This window comes from Ischnura elegans, chromosome 5, assembly GCF_921293095.1.
Source record: "Ischnura elegans chromosome 5, ioIscEleg1.1, whole genome shotgun sequence".
In the NCBI taxonomy this organism is placed as follows: Eukaryota; Metazoa; Arthropoda; class Insecta; order Odonata; family Coenagrionidae; genus Ischnura; species Ischnura elegans.
In genome coordinates this window covers 58,886,705-58,905,369 of record NC_060250.1, presented here as the reverse complement: position 1 = coordinate 58,905,369, position 18,665 = coordinate 58,886,705, and the positions used below count along the sequence as shown (strand labels likewise).

Here is an 18,665-nt window from a genome sequence, read left to right as displayed (position 1 = left end):
AGTAAATAATATAATACAATGAAGTAACATAAATAATTAATAAAAATAATATAATAAAATAGTCTACCTCGAAAACTTTGAGGGCCTTGGCGAGTGCTCCAACTTCATCCTGGTCGTATGGTGAGAAGATCAAGCAGGTGCTCTTCGATGAATCGATTCCTTCTTTGATATAATTTCCTCCTCTCATGAGAGTTGGCTGCAATTAAGTAAAATTATAATTTCAGAACGGAAAAGGATTAGGAATATTTTACGGAGTAACTTTGGAGTAGCGGATTTTACATTCTAAGGGGAAATTCAATTTCAATGAATTGTAGGAAAAATGCGTTCATATTTTCATGCTGAAAAATCTTTCGCCTCCAGGAAACAAAATTTCATTTTACTGACTGCTGCGAGTCATCGTTTTAATTCTTAAATTGTTGCCGAATTTTTAGCTAGTGAATCGTGTACCGCCAGTGTCACTTGTCACTGAAATAGTTTGAATTTAAATTCTTCCATAATTTTGTATTAGAGTGAACGTTGTTTTAGTGGGTAGCCGTACTTTATCTTATGCTAGTTGTAATAACATTCCTAAATTGTCACGGTCATGTTCTTTTTCTTCTGTAGATGAGGGTGAATTACCGAGTCTAAATTTGGCTATTAAAACTGAGATAGAAAACTCTACCCAATGCTTGTATTGAACCGGGTACCTGACTCGGAAAATTGCTGCAAAAGTTATGATTCGGATTAACAAACTCACTTGATAGAAGAAGCCTCTTAAAATAAATGGAAACTGAACAAATTATCGATATCTGTTGATAAACTTTAGCCAAGTTTAAGCCGCTTCTTCGACTTCTACTCCTGGTTGCAGATCTAGCCGCAAAAAATATTCACTGGGAATTCTTAAAACCTTACCTCCTCTTCATGATCTACCGGCATTTCTGGATTGCCCATGCCTCCTCCTCAGGCTGTGAACGATGAATGGACGCTATCCGAAGCGGCGAGCGATGTACACAAACAGTTGAGTCAAGGCCGTTATCCTAAGTCCATGAAGGGTAGACACGAGTCCGCCGCAAAATAAACCGCGCACGCTAAAAGTTCTCGACCAACTGTTTTCTCCTTTCCCGTCAGTGCCAATATATGCGGTATATATGCGATGGATGCACACAGCACTAAACACACACGAATAAAAATGTCTGTCGAGGAATTTCCCTCCTCCTTCGGTGATCGTACGAAGTGGAATGAGTCGGACCCTTAAATGCTCTCCCTATACTCCCTTCCCCCCCCCCCCCCCCCGCGGTGGAAACTCGCGTCCAGTGAGGAAACTTCGACCAGATACTATTTCCTCCCCGTGTGGATGACTGCTTTGCCATTCCCCCCTCCGCCCTTACGTCTTTTCCTCCCCTCCCCTGACAAGCGTCTGCAGAACGCTTACCCGGTCTTCCGATTACTTCGCCGATCTGGGAAAAATCGAGGCTTGTTTTCCTCGGAAAAGAAGTCAGGACGACCACGTGACATCGGACGCGACCAATGGCGGAAGGCCGCTACTCGACCCGCCTCGGACGAAAGTGAGGGAGAATGAGTGACGAAATAGATTTTCTGGATTGCTGTATTAAGGTGAAGTGGGCTGGTCGAACAGAGGTATAATTCAGATAATTGTCTCCTGGAATGTGGTTTCGCGATTCGTCCATAGACGCGAAGGCCACCAATGGGTTTTCCAATGGACCATCGGGGAATTTCTTAAGGAAAGAGTGAGTACCAGTTGTGAAAATCTTTCGACATTACACTTTCGATGTAGAGCGTTTTTTTACTTTGTGTGATCTTTTAGGGCATATCCGATAACAATTTTCCAGAAGAAACAGCCCTTACCTTCTTCTATTCCACATACCAAAAATGTTTCCTTTCTATCAACTGGTTACCTCATACTTCGGTATGTAGTCATACCCTGTTTTCTAAGTGACGTTATCTTCATGGCCTAAGTGAAACCAATGAACGAATAATAAGATGCTACTAACAACCTCTATGAGTATAATAAGGATTTTATATGAAAAAAAAAATATTTTGATGCAAGCCAGTTTTTTGGAAGAAGTCCTTTGTATTTTTTTGCTATCAAATTTTTTGTTAAAAATGCTAAAATATTTTTTATGTACATCAGCATTTTGTTAGGTCTGTAAAAATATTATAGAACCTGCGTCTTAATATTTTACTTTCATCAATTTTCCTCTTGAAGAGCATGTAACATCAACTAATATTAAAGGAATGTTTTATTTTACACTTGGATATATTTATTTTCTTATCGGATACTTATGCCTCCACGAATGTATGGCGAAAACTGGACGAATGTAATGAAAGCTAAATGCGATGTACCCGAGCATACACCGAATCAACCTTAACGTCCTGAGTTCATCGTAAGTGATAATACGCCACGAGATGCTGTATGAACGAAATCTTAGGATCTGGACGCTTTTCAAGACTCATTTTTAAAAAAGCCCAAGCACAGATGCTATTTTTTCTTTCCGTTTTCCTGACTTCATGGAAGTAAAATGAAGTCATTGCGGTTTACGATTGTCTTAGAGTTTATTTACAAAATTTAGCATAAAATGTAGCCTAAAATTAATCAAAATATGTCAAATTACTCATTTATCGGATGGAATTGGTTTATTTTGTATATGAGGCGGTCGCCATTATGTGCAGCAAGTTTTGACCGTTTGCTGATTATGTTCAAGGGCATTCCCTTCAACTGACCTGATCAGACATCAGTACATGACATCTGATAAGACATAGGTCCATGGCGATTATTCTCCCGGATGAGTATTATCCCATCTGAGGCTTAATCTGTGTAATCATTTTTCTGGTCGCGGTACCCATGACTTCTTACGAGTTATGTTTATTTTGGTACGCATTTCTGCTCTGATTTTCCGGAGACAAATTTGCTCCCAAAAAAGGTCAACGGCTTGATAGCTGGAGTGTCGCTATCATCACCCCATTTGATAATGGCTAAAAAGCGAAAATTGTGACGCAAGTGGGCTAGGAAGGAATTCTTATTGACCTTTCACACTACATTGATTCATACTATCTGTTCCGTATTTCTCTTTTGATTGAGTTACTTCTGTATCGTCATTCCTTTTCCTTTTATGATTTTCAGAATTTCAAAGTTACACGTGTGCTACTTAGTATAGCAAAATACTTGGGAATTGTTTGTAATTTTAGTATAAAATGGAATATTTACTATGAGATTCAAATGCTGAAATGTAGGTTCTGTACATAGCAGACCTATTAAGAAGACATTGTCTTTTCCCGGGTTCGTCTCGAACTATACTTGCTAGAAACTTTCTTTATGCAACGCACGGGCTTTCTGCGTAGTAGATGCCTGTTTGACGTATTAACCACTTGGCAATTGATCTTAGTTCATCCTTCGTGTTGAACTGTTGGCAATGTGTTATTTTTGACCTGGGTGGTACACTATGAATAAGAGGCATTTAAACCTCGTGTTGCTCGAGAATAATGATATGTTCGACGAAAATAACGGTTGAAAATTGTGTAATAACCATGGTGTTCGATTGAAGTTGACATATTAATGTCATTGCTGTTTAGTATCCTCCTTTTTACAACCATAACTTATTTCATCGTTCGAAGGAATTAGAAGACCTTGCAAGAGCTGTAATTGCTTTAAAAAAGATGTATGCCATAGCCTTTAATGTTTTTGTCGACTTTTGCATTGCATGTAATAACCATGGTTTTCGATTGAAGTTGCCTTATTAATGTCATTGCTTTTTAGTATCCTCCTTTTTACAACCAGAACTTATTTTATCGTTCGAAGGAATATGAAGACCATGCATGAGCTTTATACCTTCGAAAAATAATTTCTTTTCCGTATTTTCTCCGTATTTCGCAGTGTAATTTTACATTTAGAAACTGAGAGGGAAAATGCCAATTTGTCAAGAAATGCTTTATGATGGACATGATTTAAAAAATATGCTAGCCCATGACGTATTTAAATCTAATGGAAATTTTTCCCAAGCGATGTCTTATACGGGTCATTTGAATTCCCATGCAATCACTCTCTGGTTCACGGTTTGTTGCAAGGCAAAGTGACGTTTGTATCGCGTCAATAGAGACCTTCTCAAGTAAAGTCTTGCTGAGTCCAAATTCAATGATATTACGACTTGAGCAGAAGTAATTCAAGCGTGCGAGACCAGTCCAGAAAAATTGTTTATTGCAAATTTTTAAAGTATTTCAACATTTGCTAACTTTAAATGGATATTTCTCGATAGCTTTTTCGTAGTCATTTTAAATTCTAAGAGGATTGAAGTACGTCGTAGTTAAATTCTCATTAGCCTACAGTTGTTGCCCGAATCAATAAATAACCGTTCTGAAGTCACATGAAATGGGATTCTCTGTGCTACTATTGATGGACAACAAACTAAACTGCAAAATAATTGCTATATGGAATGTTTGTTACTGGTAGTGAGGCAATGACATCGAATCACCATGGCACTATTAAGATTACTGATAAAGTTCATAGATATTGTAAGTTTGTCTTTCAAAAACTGCAGTATTAGTTATTTCACCATTTTTTCTTTGTGCAAAGCCAGTATTATAATTAATTTGAAAATTATATATGTTAGAAATATTTTGATCTACCTGCTTATTTTTGAAGAAAATCTCTCCGCAGCTTCCCTCCAGTGTTTTCAAAGTCTCATAATTTCGCTCATACTGAGGATTTCATCTTCGTGAAATTGAAAAAATAAATTCTATTCTCAGCTTGGTTCCAATGAGTTTCTTCTAATAATAGAATTGCCAAAATATGTATTCGATATCTAATTGAATGATTTGATTATCAAGGGTTCATAAGACGGAATCTTGGTTAATTCATCCACAACTTTATTTTTGGTAATTGACATCCCACTGCCTATGTGTCCAAGTATTAAAATCAAGCGGTTTCAAGAAACTACAGCATATCTTGCCCTGATTTGAAGTCATCTGCGGTGAAAAACTTTACTATAAGAATGCAACAGAGAGATTTGAATGGATGCCATTATCTACGAATTCAAAATTCCAAGTTCCGTGTTAACGGTAATTTTAAAGACAGTATTATGTTTTACGAAAATAACTTCAATGAACGGACGTCGTAGGGTCTACGAAGTATGTCCGGAGTATGATATTTCAGCATGTAATCCGACTTTTACTGAATGATGTCTAGCTAGGTTTACTTGGAACACAGCACAATCATGTTACTAACCACCATTTCCTGTCCGTTTATAGAGCGAAATAATTCACTTTGTAATGTTTCACAAAAAATTATCATTCCGACTGTGGGTTTCCACTACTAGATAGTCATTATCTAGGTGATCTATCTAGTTGATGATTATCTAGTAGTTTAAAAATAATAAATTTTTGTGGAAATTTACAAAGTGAGTTATTTCGCACTATAGATATGTTGTTCCACCAAGTTAAGGCTGAACACCTGATATTCATTCATGTCCGTTTTGTAATTTTCCCTTTACTTCAACATAGGACAATTTCTCTTCCCTCTATCCTTGAATCCTGCTCTCCACCTCCCCGTTCCCTCACTATCTATCATTATTTTCTCTATCTAGGTTTTCAGCCTCCCCTCTTCCGCTCGTATTCTCTCCATCCGCGCTCTCTGTCTCCTTGTTATATCTCCGTCAACAGTTCCCACCCTTCACCTACTATTCCTAGCACTTCCTCGTTCCTTTTTCCCTGGGTCGGTCGTACTCTCTATATCCCAGTGATGGATACAGAAAAAAGTCGAAGGGGGCGCAAAAGATATCTTGAGTTACCTTTACTTTTATCCTGATAAAAAAATAATCAAGTCACATGCAGAGTTTAAGAAAATTGTAATGAAATTTATTACACACACATACAAGACAATGCCATCTTATTATATAAAAAGTTATAATTGTGGTTCTGCAAAGTTTTGGCAATACGGGCGGGCCTGCAAGAGGGGGGGCGCCCCCTGCGCCCCCCATCTGTATCCGACATTGCTACATCCTCAACCTCACCCACGTGTTTAGAGCCTTTAGTATTTTCTGATCCTCATTCAGCGTCGAATTTTGTTTGTCTCGTTAAGAGTTACGCTTCGCAACTTACTTAATACTCGGCCCTTCTTAACATTCTTAATAAACGATCGTCTCGTCAACTCTTCCCTGTTCACCTAGGCTTCCTTTGCCTATACTATTCTCTTTCTGTTGCCCATTCTGGCGTGTCCGATTTCCTGTGAAATACTGTGAGTATTATTTATTTTTTCCTTTTGATTAATTTAAATAAGTTAATTCCGTTGATCACGGTTAAAATTTTGGATGGTCCTTTAGTATCCTTCTCATTTTATTCATAATTTCTCCAGGTTCTGAATGCCTACTCAGTATTTCATTTCTGTCCTCTACCCTTTTTACTTTTTAGGTTTAAAATGCGAATCAATCTGGATATGCGAAAGCTTTTGACACCAACTCAATGGTTAAACAGAGTCACTATTTATTATTAATTAAAAACTTCAAAAAATCCGTCTATAGTTTAGGCACCTGGTATTATTAACAAGGCCAGCACGTTTTTTAATCATGGAGCAGTGTTATAGGTTTACAAGCTGCTGCAACAATATTGTTTTTTGATTAATTCTGTCATAGGTCTCGCGCCTTTCAATACCAATAGGAAAATTCGGTTTCTTCAAGGTTTAGGGCTCCTGCTTGATTTAAATGCCGAAGTGTCAGAGTAATGTAAAATTATTTTTCATCCGAAGCTGATGGTTAATTTATCACGAAATTATGTATTATGAACTAACCATTCGTATGGGTTCACCCTCAGGTTCAGCTCTGTTCCTGAATCATTTTATCCCTTATTTAACCCAGGTAATACTTTCCCTGACTAACATTCGTAATTTGTCTGATGCAATCTTTTCTGAAATTTTGTTACACCGAATATGCATGAAAAAAGGAAAAAAAGTACCGCCTAATGGCAGGAAGCGGGGAGCGGGTGAATGCCGCACCAGCGTCCTACACGTCAAGGCCGAGCAATATTACAGAATTGTCTTATCTTCCCGAGTTTCAATCATTTTCCTTTCACTTATATGGAATGCATTCCCATGCTGTAGCTCATTGCCCTTTCCGATCGTAGGTATCGTTTTGAATGCGTAATAAAATAGGAGCAACCGCATCACAGTTACATAACACGGAATATTACATAACTGAAAGATCAGACGACACATTATATTTTTGGAATTTGATCTTAGGAAGGGATTTTTAACATTTTCATTGATCCTTATCCTACAACTAAGGGAATTTATGATGACGTAGCATTATTATGCAATGCTCTCGCTACTTGTTAAGCAAACCTTGAAAAATACCCTTGCCCTTTGAGTGTTAAACTTAACCTTAAGGTGAATTCATTCTAACCTTTTTGGCTGGAAGAGCGAATATGATTGATATATCGAGTTCTGATATCGGTGTACACCATGCTTAACGGTTGTCTTTACGGCGTAATAAAATTCAACCGTTGAAGGTCGAGATCGTAGAAGGGGGTTCGACAATCGAGGAAATGATCTAGGGATATTATCGATGTCGGCAAATATATTTCTACCGCCATTTCCCTCAAATTCGCTCCTATTACGGAAATTTATATTTTTAGAGACGTGAATTTCTTTTTACTTTTTAGAGGTCTTTTTTGTCTTCGAAGTGTAACCCTTGGAATGAAATCCTTGGTGTTTTCGAATGTTCTGTGATGTTTATGTTGCAGTACGTTGTGTTTCTTCGGAATTCAGACCAAGAGATATAAAATGTTTGGCATCAAAAACGCCTGCTAGTTGAAGATGCAACTGAATGGAATGAGTTGAAAATATCAAAAATAATTTATATTTTTGTGACTATCCAATCTCAGACGGGATAAACTGCAACTGAACTTGCCGGAAAGAACGGAGACGTCATGATTTTCTGGGTATTGATTACCATTAGGAAAAAAGTTAATTGATTTTGAATTGCTGAATTCTTTTCCTCATTCTCTCTTAAGGTCTGTGCCTTTTTTCCGAACGTAAGGATTTGCGGAGCTACTCCCTTTTAACTAATTTCATCTTGGGTCGTATTGCAACATGATATCATTACGGCGACTGCAGACAATTTCTCCAGTATTTAATTTAGCATTCTCTCGGTTTTTGGAGGTTTTCTCCGCTTGTTCAATTACAGCCATTTTCACTCAAGGATTTTCTTCTCTAGCCTAGTCAGATTTATTGCCTCCGTGGAGTTTAAAATAGATGGATTGAATTAAAGTCACCCGATTTCCAACAAGGTTTTCATTGAAATCATTTAAGGTGACACAAAAAGTGTTTTGTTCTTAATGCATTTCTTGCATCATTTACCGTTTTTCCCTTCTCCTCTGTTATGTCACCTTTGAAGAACGCAGGATTTTTTCCTTCCAAATCTCCCCATATTTGAATCGATCATTTTCTTATTAACTGTCGCTTTTCAGATTTTTTCTGTGCCCCGTCACTTTCTTTTCACCATTCAACATTTTCTAATATGAAATTTCGGTAACATTCCCTAGTGCTTTACATTTTATCAGCGTCTTCAAGATGTAAATTTAATTAAAACCTTTGATGATTTAAGAAATGATTCATCATTAGATAATGGTTGATTTAAAGTTCTTTGGTGGTATTACGGTTCATTTGTGGCTCTACTTAAAGTGTTGATACGACCAATTTCTGAGGATATGAAAGTTAGAGAAAATGCCCGGTTTTGCGTGGTTTATGCGACGCATTGTGGAGTGATCCAAATTTATTACCCAATGAACTGGTTTTTATTGGCTAAATCATTAAGTATCCAAGCACAATCTGGAACTTGATTATTTCTGTTTCAGGAATATGTTTAAGTCATCACGCCATTCTGCTGACCGGCTTCCCAAAATGCCATCAAGACATGTCGGTGACTTTCCTCAATAATTCTTTGAAGTCCTTCTTCGGCTCTGATATCTGGCCTGAAGTACTGCATTTATCTTGATGGATCCCAGTCTGAATTGGTAAGTTCATAAAACAATGTCGATTGATTTCAATTCGTTATCCACTACTGCGCTCGATAAAACCTTTAATATTTCGAACGCATAGAGAGTCAAATATAAAATTTGTTATATTCCACCCAGTATTTATTAAAAACCCTACCGGTTTCGACCTTATCAATTTATAATCAAGAGGTAACAGAACCGTCTGTTACCTCTTGATAATGAACTGAAAAGGTCGAAACCGGTAGAGTTTTTACTAAATACTGCGTGGAATATTAAAAAAAGTTTATTTTTGAATCTATTGTGTCACGAAGGTGCTATTTCGCTCTCGTCCAACCGCACCTTGAATATGCAGCGAGTGTATGGGATCCAGTGCAGAAAGACTTAATCCGCGAGCTGAATAAGATACAAAGGAAGGCTGCGCGTTTCGTCAAAAACCGCTACGGGCATACAGACAGTGTTACCCAGATGTTAAGCGAATTAGGCTGGGAGCCGTTGGAGACTCGGAGGCTGCGCGCTAGGCTTACATTGCTTGAACAATTGAGAATGGATATATTTAAGAGCGACACAGAGAACATAATCTTAGAGCCACACTATATTTCCAGGTCCTACAGAAGCGATAAATTAAGAGAGATTTTTAGCCGAACGGATAGATATAAGAATTCGTTTTTCCCCCGAACAATAAAGGACTTTAATAAACGCTTGTCCCAACCTCGTTAGAGCACTTCTTTTTTTTTTTTTAATAGCTGTAAACGGCTGGTGTCCTAACACCCCCTGCCACACGCCTTTTAGGCGGCTTGCGGGGTATTATGTAGATGTAGATGAAGATTCCTCGAAGTGAACTCGCGAACCATTGATTTGATTTGCAAACGAAATCCTTGGTTTGATTTGCACTCAATTACATGAAGAGGTACGTGACATATTCTGGCACACCTTCAAATTTGAAAACTTTTGTGGCAAGGCTTGTTTCTATATCTGGAGAAATCCATTTAAAAATTTTTGGTATTTAAGATTATGACTTGCTATTTTGGGCCATTTCCGTTAATCAAATGGTGTTGTTTTGGACTGCCGAGTTCGCTAGTTGCACTGCCGCGGCCGCATGAATCACGCAAGGCACTCGCCATAATGACTGGGGTCTCATCGGAGGAAAACCGTAATGACGCAGAAAATACTTCGGAAATCCCTTATCGTCGTCCCCAGGGTTTGGAACAGATAAAGCCCATTGGGCGTGGGACGTCACTGCACCATTCCCCTCGTTAGTGGGGAGAGAAGGAGATAAACCGCTTCTGTACCTCCCTCCACCCGCCTCGATCTTTCAACCCAGCTTATCAGCCTAGGGGTTGCCCTCCTTCGACGATCGCCTAAGACCCCGCGACCCCTTCGGCGTGGCGCCATCGTAGCCTCCGATGAATCTCCTTAGTTAGAGGTCATATAGTGTCTACGTGCTGTCGATCACGTGCTATACCATGCGAATCAAAGAAGAGTGGCCCGCGGAATTAGACGCATTTCAGGTGGTGTCAAGGAAATTTTTCAAAAGTTTATGGCAAAGATACCGTCACCTTTACTATCACTTTCCTAGGCGCAACATGCTTGCCCAAGATCAAGATTAGAAATTCTGCCTTCAGAGAAATGAGCGACCTTGTATAAAACGTTACTGTGGGAATCATCATGAATTAAGATAAATTTGGTGCTAATATTTTTCACGTAATTGCTCTGAGGTACCCAAATTCCAATGTTGGTGAAGGCAAGATTTTCTCCTTTGTCGAATTTCCTTATTTTCGTGAAATATATTGTTTTTAAAAATATTTACGAAACCTGTTTTTCTAAATTTCTCCCTAAATTAATTTTTATAAAATAAAATACCTGGTGTTTGAACAAAAATTCGGTTGAATCTCAGAGGTGTGGTACGTTTTTCTCTACTGTTTCTCAGTCTTTATTTATTTTGGTGGTCGGCAGATCCCGTTACCAACTTCATGCATAATATTTCGTTCAATAAGTTACCATATTTGTGAGTATCAAATGACCATTAACCTACATTAATTGTTGGCACTAATTTTCTGTTAGTCAGTGCTAAATATTTTTCGTTATCAAAGGTCAATTATGTTTAGTTTTACTTTTTATATTTTGTTTTTACCTCTATGTTGTTTGCTATGGCAAACGTCCTCTGACATCTAGGATCTGATGGAAGTATTTATAATTCAATTTCAGCTTAGTCTGGGGGAAGAGTGATTCTCAGGAATCCCAAACAAATTTGCGTCATACGCAAACGGGATAAAAATAATTCATTGCGACTCAAAATGGGCCAGTTAGTCCACATAGTTCTGAAACCTTCCCCGCGGGAATTATTTCTGGTTTTTCCCCGGCGACCTTCGATTTCCATATTATCCCTCGGCTGGTAATTATGACCTTCCCGCTATCATTAAAATGACTACTGGCCGAATGGTATCTGCATTTTAAGCTATACCGCTCTCAGAATAGGCATGAACTCTGAACATCATTCTCTCTCCATTTTATTTTTTAATTATACTCAGGGTAATAAGAGAAGGCCTTCTCCGCTCACGTTCATATTGTTACATATTAAGCTCTTGACTGGATGTTCATCATAATAGCTAACTATCGACGAATCGACGAACTTTCAGAAGACTTGTGTTAATCTTTGTAACCATTTACTCTTTCCTCCCGCATTCCGTAGCTATTATTGCTAATCATTCTTGGCGAATCATTATTCTAATCGACTGGATACATCATATACACTGCAAATTATAACGGCAATTGATGATTCCTAGCGTTGGTTGTTTCCAGGAAATTAAAACCATAATGGAGTCTGAAGATGATCGAGTTGTCCTTGAAACAATAAAATTTCCTGAAAGTGCTCTTTTCTGTTAGGTGACCTTGGTAGTAAACATTTTTAAAAGCTTTTCAATGATGTGATTAACAAGCGTTAATTCATTGTTGATGCTGTAATATATATTGAGTCATGCTATGTATATTTGGTGGTCTGTTTATTAGGTGAATAATATATTTAGCTCTTGCGATATGATCGTATCTTATGTGTATAAATAATTCGAACGAACGGTCTATGTCCTGCTCGAATATGGCTTTGTTAGAACGCATCCCGTTATTACAACAAAAAAACTAAAAATAGCTCTATTTTTCTGTTTCCCGTTGATTAAGAACGGGCGCCATGGATTGGGCTTTAGTGGTGACTTAAGCTAGAGAAGATACGGAGGAGACAAGGGTCCGTTTGGAGCAAGTGCTAAGAGGGGATGTTTGAAACCGAGTTAGGGGGAAGAATGTTAGGTAAGAAGGGAAGAAGAAGGGATAAAATAGGATATATAGAAAAAATGAAAGGGAGTAGGCCCTAATGATAGTTGATGCGGGAAGTTCAGTTTATGAGGAGAATAGACAGGGGTGAATCGCTAAATTATTTATGCCAACTTACCTTAACTGGAGGATTAACTTTTATTCTAGATATACAAGTACCTTTTCTCATTGAGAGCTCAGTGGAAGAGAGTTTGTAATGATGTGCCATTAGCTCTATGATTCCAACTTGTAGTTAGCCTTACCTCTTTTACGGGAAAGGAATCTTCTAAAGAACAATATTTTAGGTGAATACGTGTGGTGAAGTTGTTAAATATCAAGGTAATTTCGGATCGAATTTATAAGGAATTAAACGTGGGCTTATCTACATCTAGATCTACATAATGCCCCGCGAGCCGCCTAAAAGGCGTGTGGCAGGGGGTGTTACGTCACCAGCCGTTTACAACTGAAAAAAAAAATGAAGTGCTCTAACGAGGTTGGGACTAGCGTTTATTAAAGTCCTTTGTGGTTCGGGGGAAAAACGAATTCCCATATCTATCCGTTCGGCAAAACATCTCTCTTAATTTATCGCTTCTATCGGACCTGGAAATATAGTGTGGCTCGAATATTATGTTCACTGTGTCGCTCTTAAAGATATCCATTCTCATTTGTTCAAGCAATGTAAGCCTAGCGCGCAGCCTCCGAGTCTCCAACGGCTCCCAACCTAATTCGCTTAACATCTGGGTAACACTGTCTGTACGCCCGTAGCAGTTTTTGACGAAACGCGCAGCCTTCCTTTGTATTTTATTCAGTTCGCGGATTAAATCTTTCTGCACCGGATCCCATACGCTCGCTAGGAAGGGAGCGTGAGCATAGGGTTGCTGATCGGAGGGTCCTCGATTCAAATCCCGGGTGAAGTCTTCGGATATTCCCTACAATAATTCTGGAACTGCGAGGTGGACCTGGGTAAGTAACTGGCCCCACTACCCTAAACGTGAGGCATCACATGTTTACGGTAGCGATTCCGTACCCCTCACCCATCCAAGAAACCCTTCTGAATGAATCTCTGCGTGAGTGATGAGTGAAGTTTTCGATGATTTGTGAAATTGCAGTCTAGGAAAAATAATTAATCAATGCATTGCGCCCGTGACGGCTGCATTTGAGGAATATGTGTAGGTATCCCTGACAGTAAGATTAAGATTGCCTGGCAAAAAAATAAATTAAAATATGATGAACTACCGTCGCTATCATTCGCAAATATTTAATTACTCGATAGCGATATTTTACGTGAAAGAAACTACTCCTAAACCTCATTTTATTCTGATGACTTTATAGCCGTATTATTATGACTACTGCGTCAAATCAATGATCGGAATGCATACTCACCATGGGGTTGCCCAAGGCCACGAAAAATTGCGTCCTCGATTAACATTTTTCGCATGTAGATCTGAGCTTGTAGAAGCGAATTTTGGAAAATGAATTTTTTTTACGGCTCATTAAAGTATATTCGTATAAAAACAATGTTTTAAGGGAAATCTAAATCCATGTGGAAGAGAATAACTCCGGTTTTAGTCGTTTCAGAAGACATTTTCACTGTTTTTGTCATTAATTTGCATTTTAAGAGCAATTGTGCGGTTGCCGAAAGGTATTCTCATCTCAGAGACATTCTTTAAAAATTAAAAACGTATCAAGTGTAGAGATAGCTGGAAAAATATCCTCATCACATCACGAGCTGGGAAATGAAGTGGAAAGCCTGGGCGTGTCGCAGGTTGCATAGTCACGTCAAAGATTGCCTCGATGCCACAGTAGGATGCCATTGAATGAGGAAAATAATTGCATTTCCTTTCCTTTGATTCTTAGGCTTTCCTTTGATTAGGGCTACCCATTGGGTGGCATTTAGAACTACGAATTTCGAAAAAAAGTTGTGTAATGACCATTTTTATATTATTTAACATTGCCCATTAAACTCTGTGACTACTCCTGAAGGAGATATTAATTAAATAACTCATCTAATAATTCTATTTCGATCGATGGAGCATTGCCATTTTTAACGAATTAGATAGATATGTATATGTTCTGGAAAAAGTGAGTGGATTTTGGTTTGTTGTGCTAGACGGTTGGAAAATAGAGAGTGGAAATTGTTCCAAAGCGTCGCCATATGTTCTGTTCTTCCTTTATTATTCCTTCAGCATTTTGAAGTACACATGATACACTTGATGCGCCGAAATACTTCTATGTATGAAATATGTGAATCGATTTTGTGCCGTTAGTAATAAGCATTGTTATTGTCAATCTTCGTAGCTAGCTCGAACACTTTGTTATGAATTCTTAACTTGACCAATGAGATGGATTCTCTGTGAACTTGATCATGTTTTTGTATATTACTTTTCTACTACCTAGTTTAACGCATTCCATTTTATTAGTTTGACTATATGTTTAAAGTATAGAAATGGGTAAATCCCCCATATTTATTTTCGTGTTGTATTTTTTTTATCTCTATTCCACTAGCTTAATTAGTCATGACGTTAAATATATTCGCACAACCGATAATCTCACGACAGACATTCCTTTCCTGCGTAGTAGATAGCTTGCGCTTTTCGCCCTGAGGCTAGGGGGAACAATCTGTCTGCGCAACCTTGAACGTGCGAAATTAACACTCCTGTAGAGTACTTCTCCGTCGTTTATTCAAGCCAATCATGTGGTTTAAGCGCTGATGGAGAGATCCATGAATTGGTAGGTGATTTACTTGTTCAGTAATATTTTCTGTTTTGGAGCTTGGGAGATGCCTGAAAAAAGCATATTAACTTTTTAACGATTTTTTTTCAATATTTCAACTTGAAAAACATTGAAACAATTTAATAACACTCCGTGTTAACTTTGTGAAATTCCATTGTAAACAATAAAAAGGTATTCCAAAGGTACGTTCGCTCCCGAATAAGAACAGAGGAACACAGAAGGAAGTTAAGAAACGGGGAGATAGACAAATTGCATTTCGCGAAGCACCTATGGGAGAGTGACCACAGGAGCGATTTTGTTCCGGAAATTCTCCACCTTGAGAAAAAGGGAAGAAGGATGGACTGCTTGGAGGAGTTGCAGATTAGGAAGCACATCAGGAATGGAATTTCAGCTAATGAAAATTTTTTATCAACTATTCCCCCCTCTTGGAAATTCCCCTGAAGTTGAATAACGCTTCAACCCCAACGCAACCCTCCCCTACCTACGCGTAATAGCAACCAAATAAACAATAAAACAACTATAAAAATAACGATTTCTGTACCTGAAGATGTCGCCTCTGCGACGAAACCGGTCGTCTTAAGTAAATTGTGTGATAAAGTACCATACCTTATTATTGTTTAACACACAGTGTTTTTAAGAATTCATTTGGTGCTCGATGCACACACAAAGCAGGTTAATTATCTAGACCAGCTTTCAAACAGCTACTGGAAAGCAGTCGTTCACCTTGAATTATCTCTCCCATTTCAAAATACCTTCGTTTTTATGAGGTAATTCCTTTCTATTGATGTCTGTGCAGGCGGAAATAATAAAATCCGTGAAAGAGATGCTGCGTAGAATGCATTGCATGTCAAAAATGTATTTAATCCTCTTTGTCAATGAGGTACCTACATTACGCCACTCTCTTAGAGGCTGAAGTAAGGAAACACACGGATGGAAACATGAGTGAAAGACGGAGATTGCGACCTTGTGGTTGAAAACCACCAGCGTACGTAGTAACTTTTTCCTTCTTGGAATGGCATATTTCTATAACTTCCTGGCCTCCAACCCCTTCCTTGTGACATAACCCTCATCGTCTATCATCGCACGTCAAATCTTGGAGAAACGCGAAATGCAATATTGTTTACTCGGGTTTATAATGCCTTTTCTGATGACCTGCGTCGTGAGAAACTTCTTCGTTGTTTCTTTATCGCTGCGTGAATGTCACGCAGCGGCCGTCAAATCGTTCTTCTATCTTCTTGAAAATCTTATGTGATAGGTACTTGCTTCCTTTATGGTAGGTTTTCTTTGTCTTGGATGGTTTTCCTACGCTGCAGCGCCACTGCGTGCTATTCGTTCTATCCTCACTTTCTATTCATCAATTTTCCATTTGTACCATAATCCAGCTAAACGACTCAAAAAGTGGCTACACCTTGTGAATCAAGCCTTTGACGCATGATATTATCTAAAACCCATATCATAAAGACGAATACGATATGGTTTGGTTAACTAATGGAAATATACATTCTAACGTTAAGAGTGACACTAGAGTTATCTTGCATTCCTCGCAGGAAGCAACCAGCGTTTCAAATGAATTTTTCGTAAATCTGTTCTATTTTTTGTTAAGGATCTTGTTTTAAAATTATGAAATTCGGATAATATTGTATCATTTGTCATACACTCAATGGAATTTTACTCAAGTACCTAAGGTAATAGTCATTTAGTCAACATAGAGAGAAGGTTATTCTGGGGCAAGGATATTTTGTCAGGAATTGATATTTTTCAGTCACTAATTCCACCAAAATGAAAATAATCTGTTACTTTTGGGCCTTCTTGTTTTTTTTTGCGTCACGTCTGTCTTGGGTGTATTTTCAGTAAAAGGATCTCTTCAATGTCGCCGTCGAAGCGTATTTTGAATTCTATTTGCTTTGTTGGTTATCGGAGAATAAGTTCTAATGATCATAATAAAATTAATAAATTTTTGATAAAAAGTGTTTAGGCTATTTCTCTGTTTGTGAAAGCTCATAATAGTATTTGGAAAAATCTATCAATTGTTCAGTGAAAAACTTCATCAACCTCAAATTGAATATTTGCAGCGTAAAACAAGGAGCAGTGCCTAGTTTAGGTCTTAATTGCTTTTTGGCAGCACTCACAATCAGTGTTTTCCAATGATCTGGTAACATTCACGTTATAGCTGCGAATATCAATCAGCACTATTGTAAAGACCAAGTTTGATTGATTTCAGTGAATATGTTCGCGCTCAGTTCTTCCGCGAATTTTAATGTTATCACTTAAATTATTTTCCTTGCAATTTTGAGGCAGTTTTGAAACTTTCAAATGGATACTGCCAATACGCCTATTGCACGCGCTTAGATGCAAGGGTCGGGACTTGTTTTATTACTCACTTTATCAAAATTGAAATTCGCCGCTTCTTCATCCATCGTCATTATTTTATTTTTACAACGATAAATTCTATTTTCCATAGTAAAAGAGTTAATGTTCATTACATTACTTTCTCAAACCGGTCTAAAAACCTCGACATATCCAAGAAAAGGCTTGAGGAAGGTAACTACAAATGCTGTATATTGAGTAAAACCTGCATACCTCATGAAAATAAGGAAAGTCGTATGTCAGCGTGATCCTCGTTTCAAAGTAATTTTTACGGTTATTCGAGAGTAATTGTTTGAAATTGAATTATCTATTTATTAAAATTATTTCTTGGGAGTTGGCGATTTTGACTACTGAGAGAAACGGCTGTTTCTATGGTTTCTTAAAATTTCTCAACGTGTTTTTTTTATTACTCTTATTTTCCTGAAAGTTTAAAAAAAGTATTTGATTATAACTTTTTCTGATAAAATAACTTCGGAATAGAAAAAAAAGCGGCTACCATTTTATTGCCATCGTATTCTATAAGTCGTCATAAAATAGAATGAGTTGTTATTTTAACCTCCCAGAAAAAATACGCTTCTTGCGAGTAAAGTAGGTCGAATTTTGAGATGCTTGTATGGACTGCTTTTTCAAAAATATCAACAAATATTAGTTCCTGAGAGAAGTTTTAATCCTGGTTGTCACCGAGGTCTGATCATTTGCGGCCTCCATGATGAAACTCAATGTATATCATGAGAAACTGCGGTGGCTCGATACTTTTTTACCGCATAGACATATATCGCTTGTCGTTTTTACGTTTATTTTTACTTTCACTGAGTAACTAGAATCTTCCGTGTAGGTGATTATTTTATAATTCACATTCCACGCTTCTATCGTTAGTGTTTTGGCCTTCCATAAAATGCTAGCCTTAGTGGAAAATGCCTGGAAAATAAAGGGAGTTTATGATGGTAGTTATCGCTATGGACAGTTGGGGGTAATTGACTCGCTTCTTTCCAAAAGAGGATGATTTGCGCTTTACCGAAGCTTTTCTCATTAACCTTCGTTACGCTATTACTTTATTTTTTCTTTTGAAGATTTCTTAGTTTTCCCTGGTGGGTTACGTAGTTACCTTTTCCTTAGTGCCGCCAAACAATCCTTTTACAAACCTGCTTGAGTCTATGGCATAAATAACGCCTGTGATTACAATCTACTACGAAGTCTCTTTATATACATTAAACCTTATCAAAATACAGTAAAATAATCAATTAATTGAACCGTAGCATTCATGACACAATTAAATGTATTGGATT

At 37.8% G+C, this 18,665-nt stretch overlaps 1 protein-coding gene across 2 annotated transcripts in view; it reads right to left on the bottom strand.

Annotated features, from left to right (window-relative positions):
• Positions 1 to 18,665, bottom strand: part of LOC124158940 (protein henna) — a 49,280-nt gene that overhangs the window by 21,281 nt on the left and 9,334 nt on the right. Inside the window, exons 1-2 of one of the 2 annotated variants that reach the window (XM_046534374.1) lie at positions 892 to 1,222; positions 68 to 196 (exon numbers count right to left, since the gene is read on the bottom strand). In XM_046534374.1, the coding sequence (XP_046390330.1) occupies positions 68 to 196; positions 892 to 930 (168 nt within the window). In that variant the 5' untranslated portion in view covers positions 931 to 1,222. Of the gene's footprint in view, positions 1 to 67; positions 197 to 891; positions 1,223 to 18,665 lie in introns of those variants that run through there. The other variant, XM_046534375.1, reaches the window with a different exon arrangement.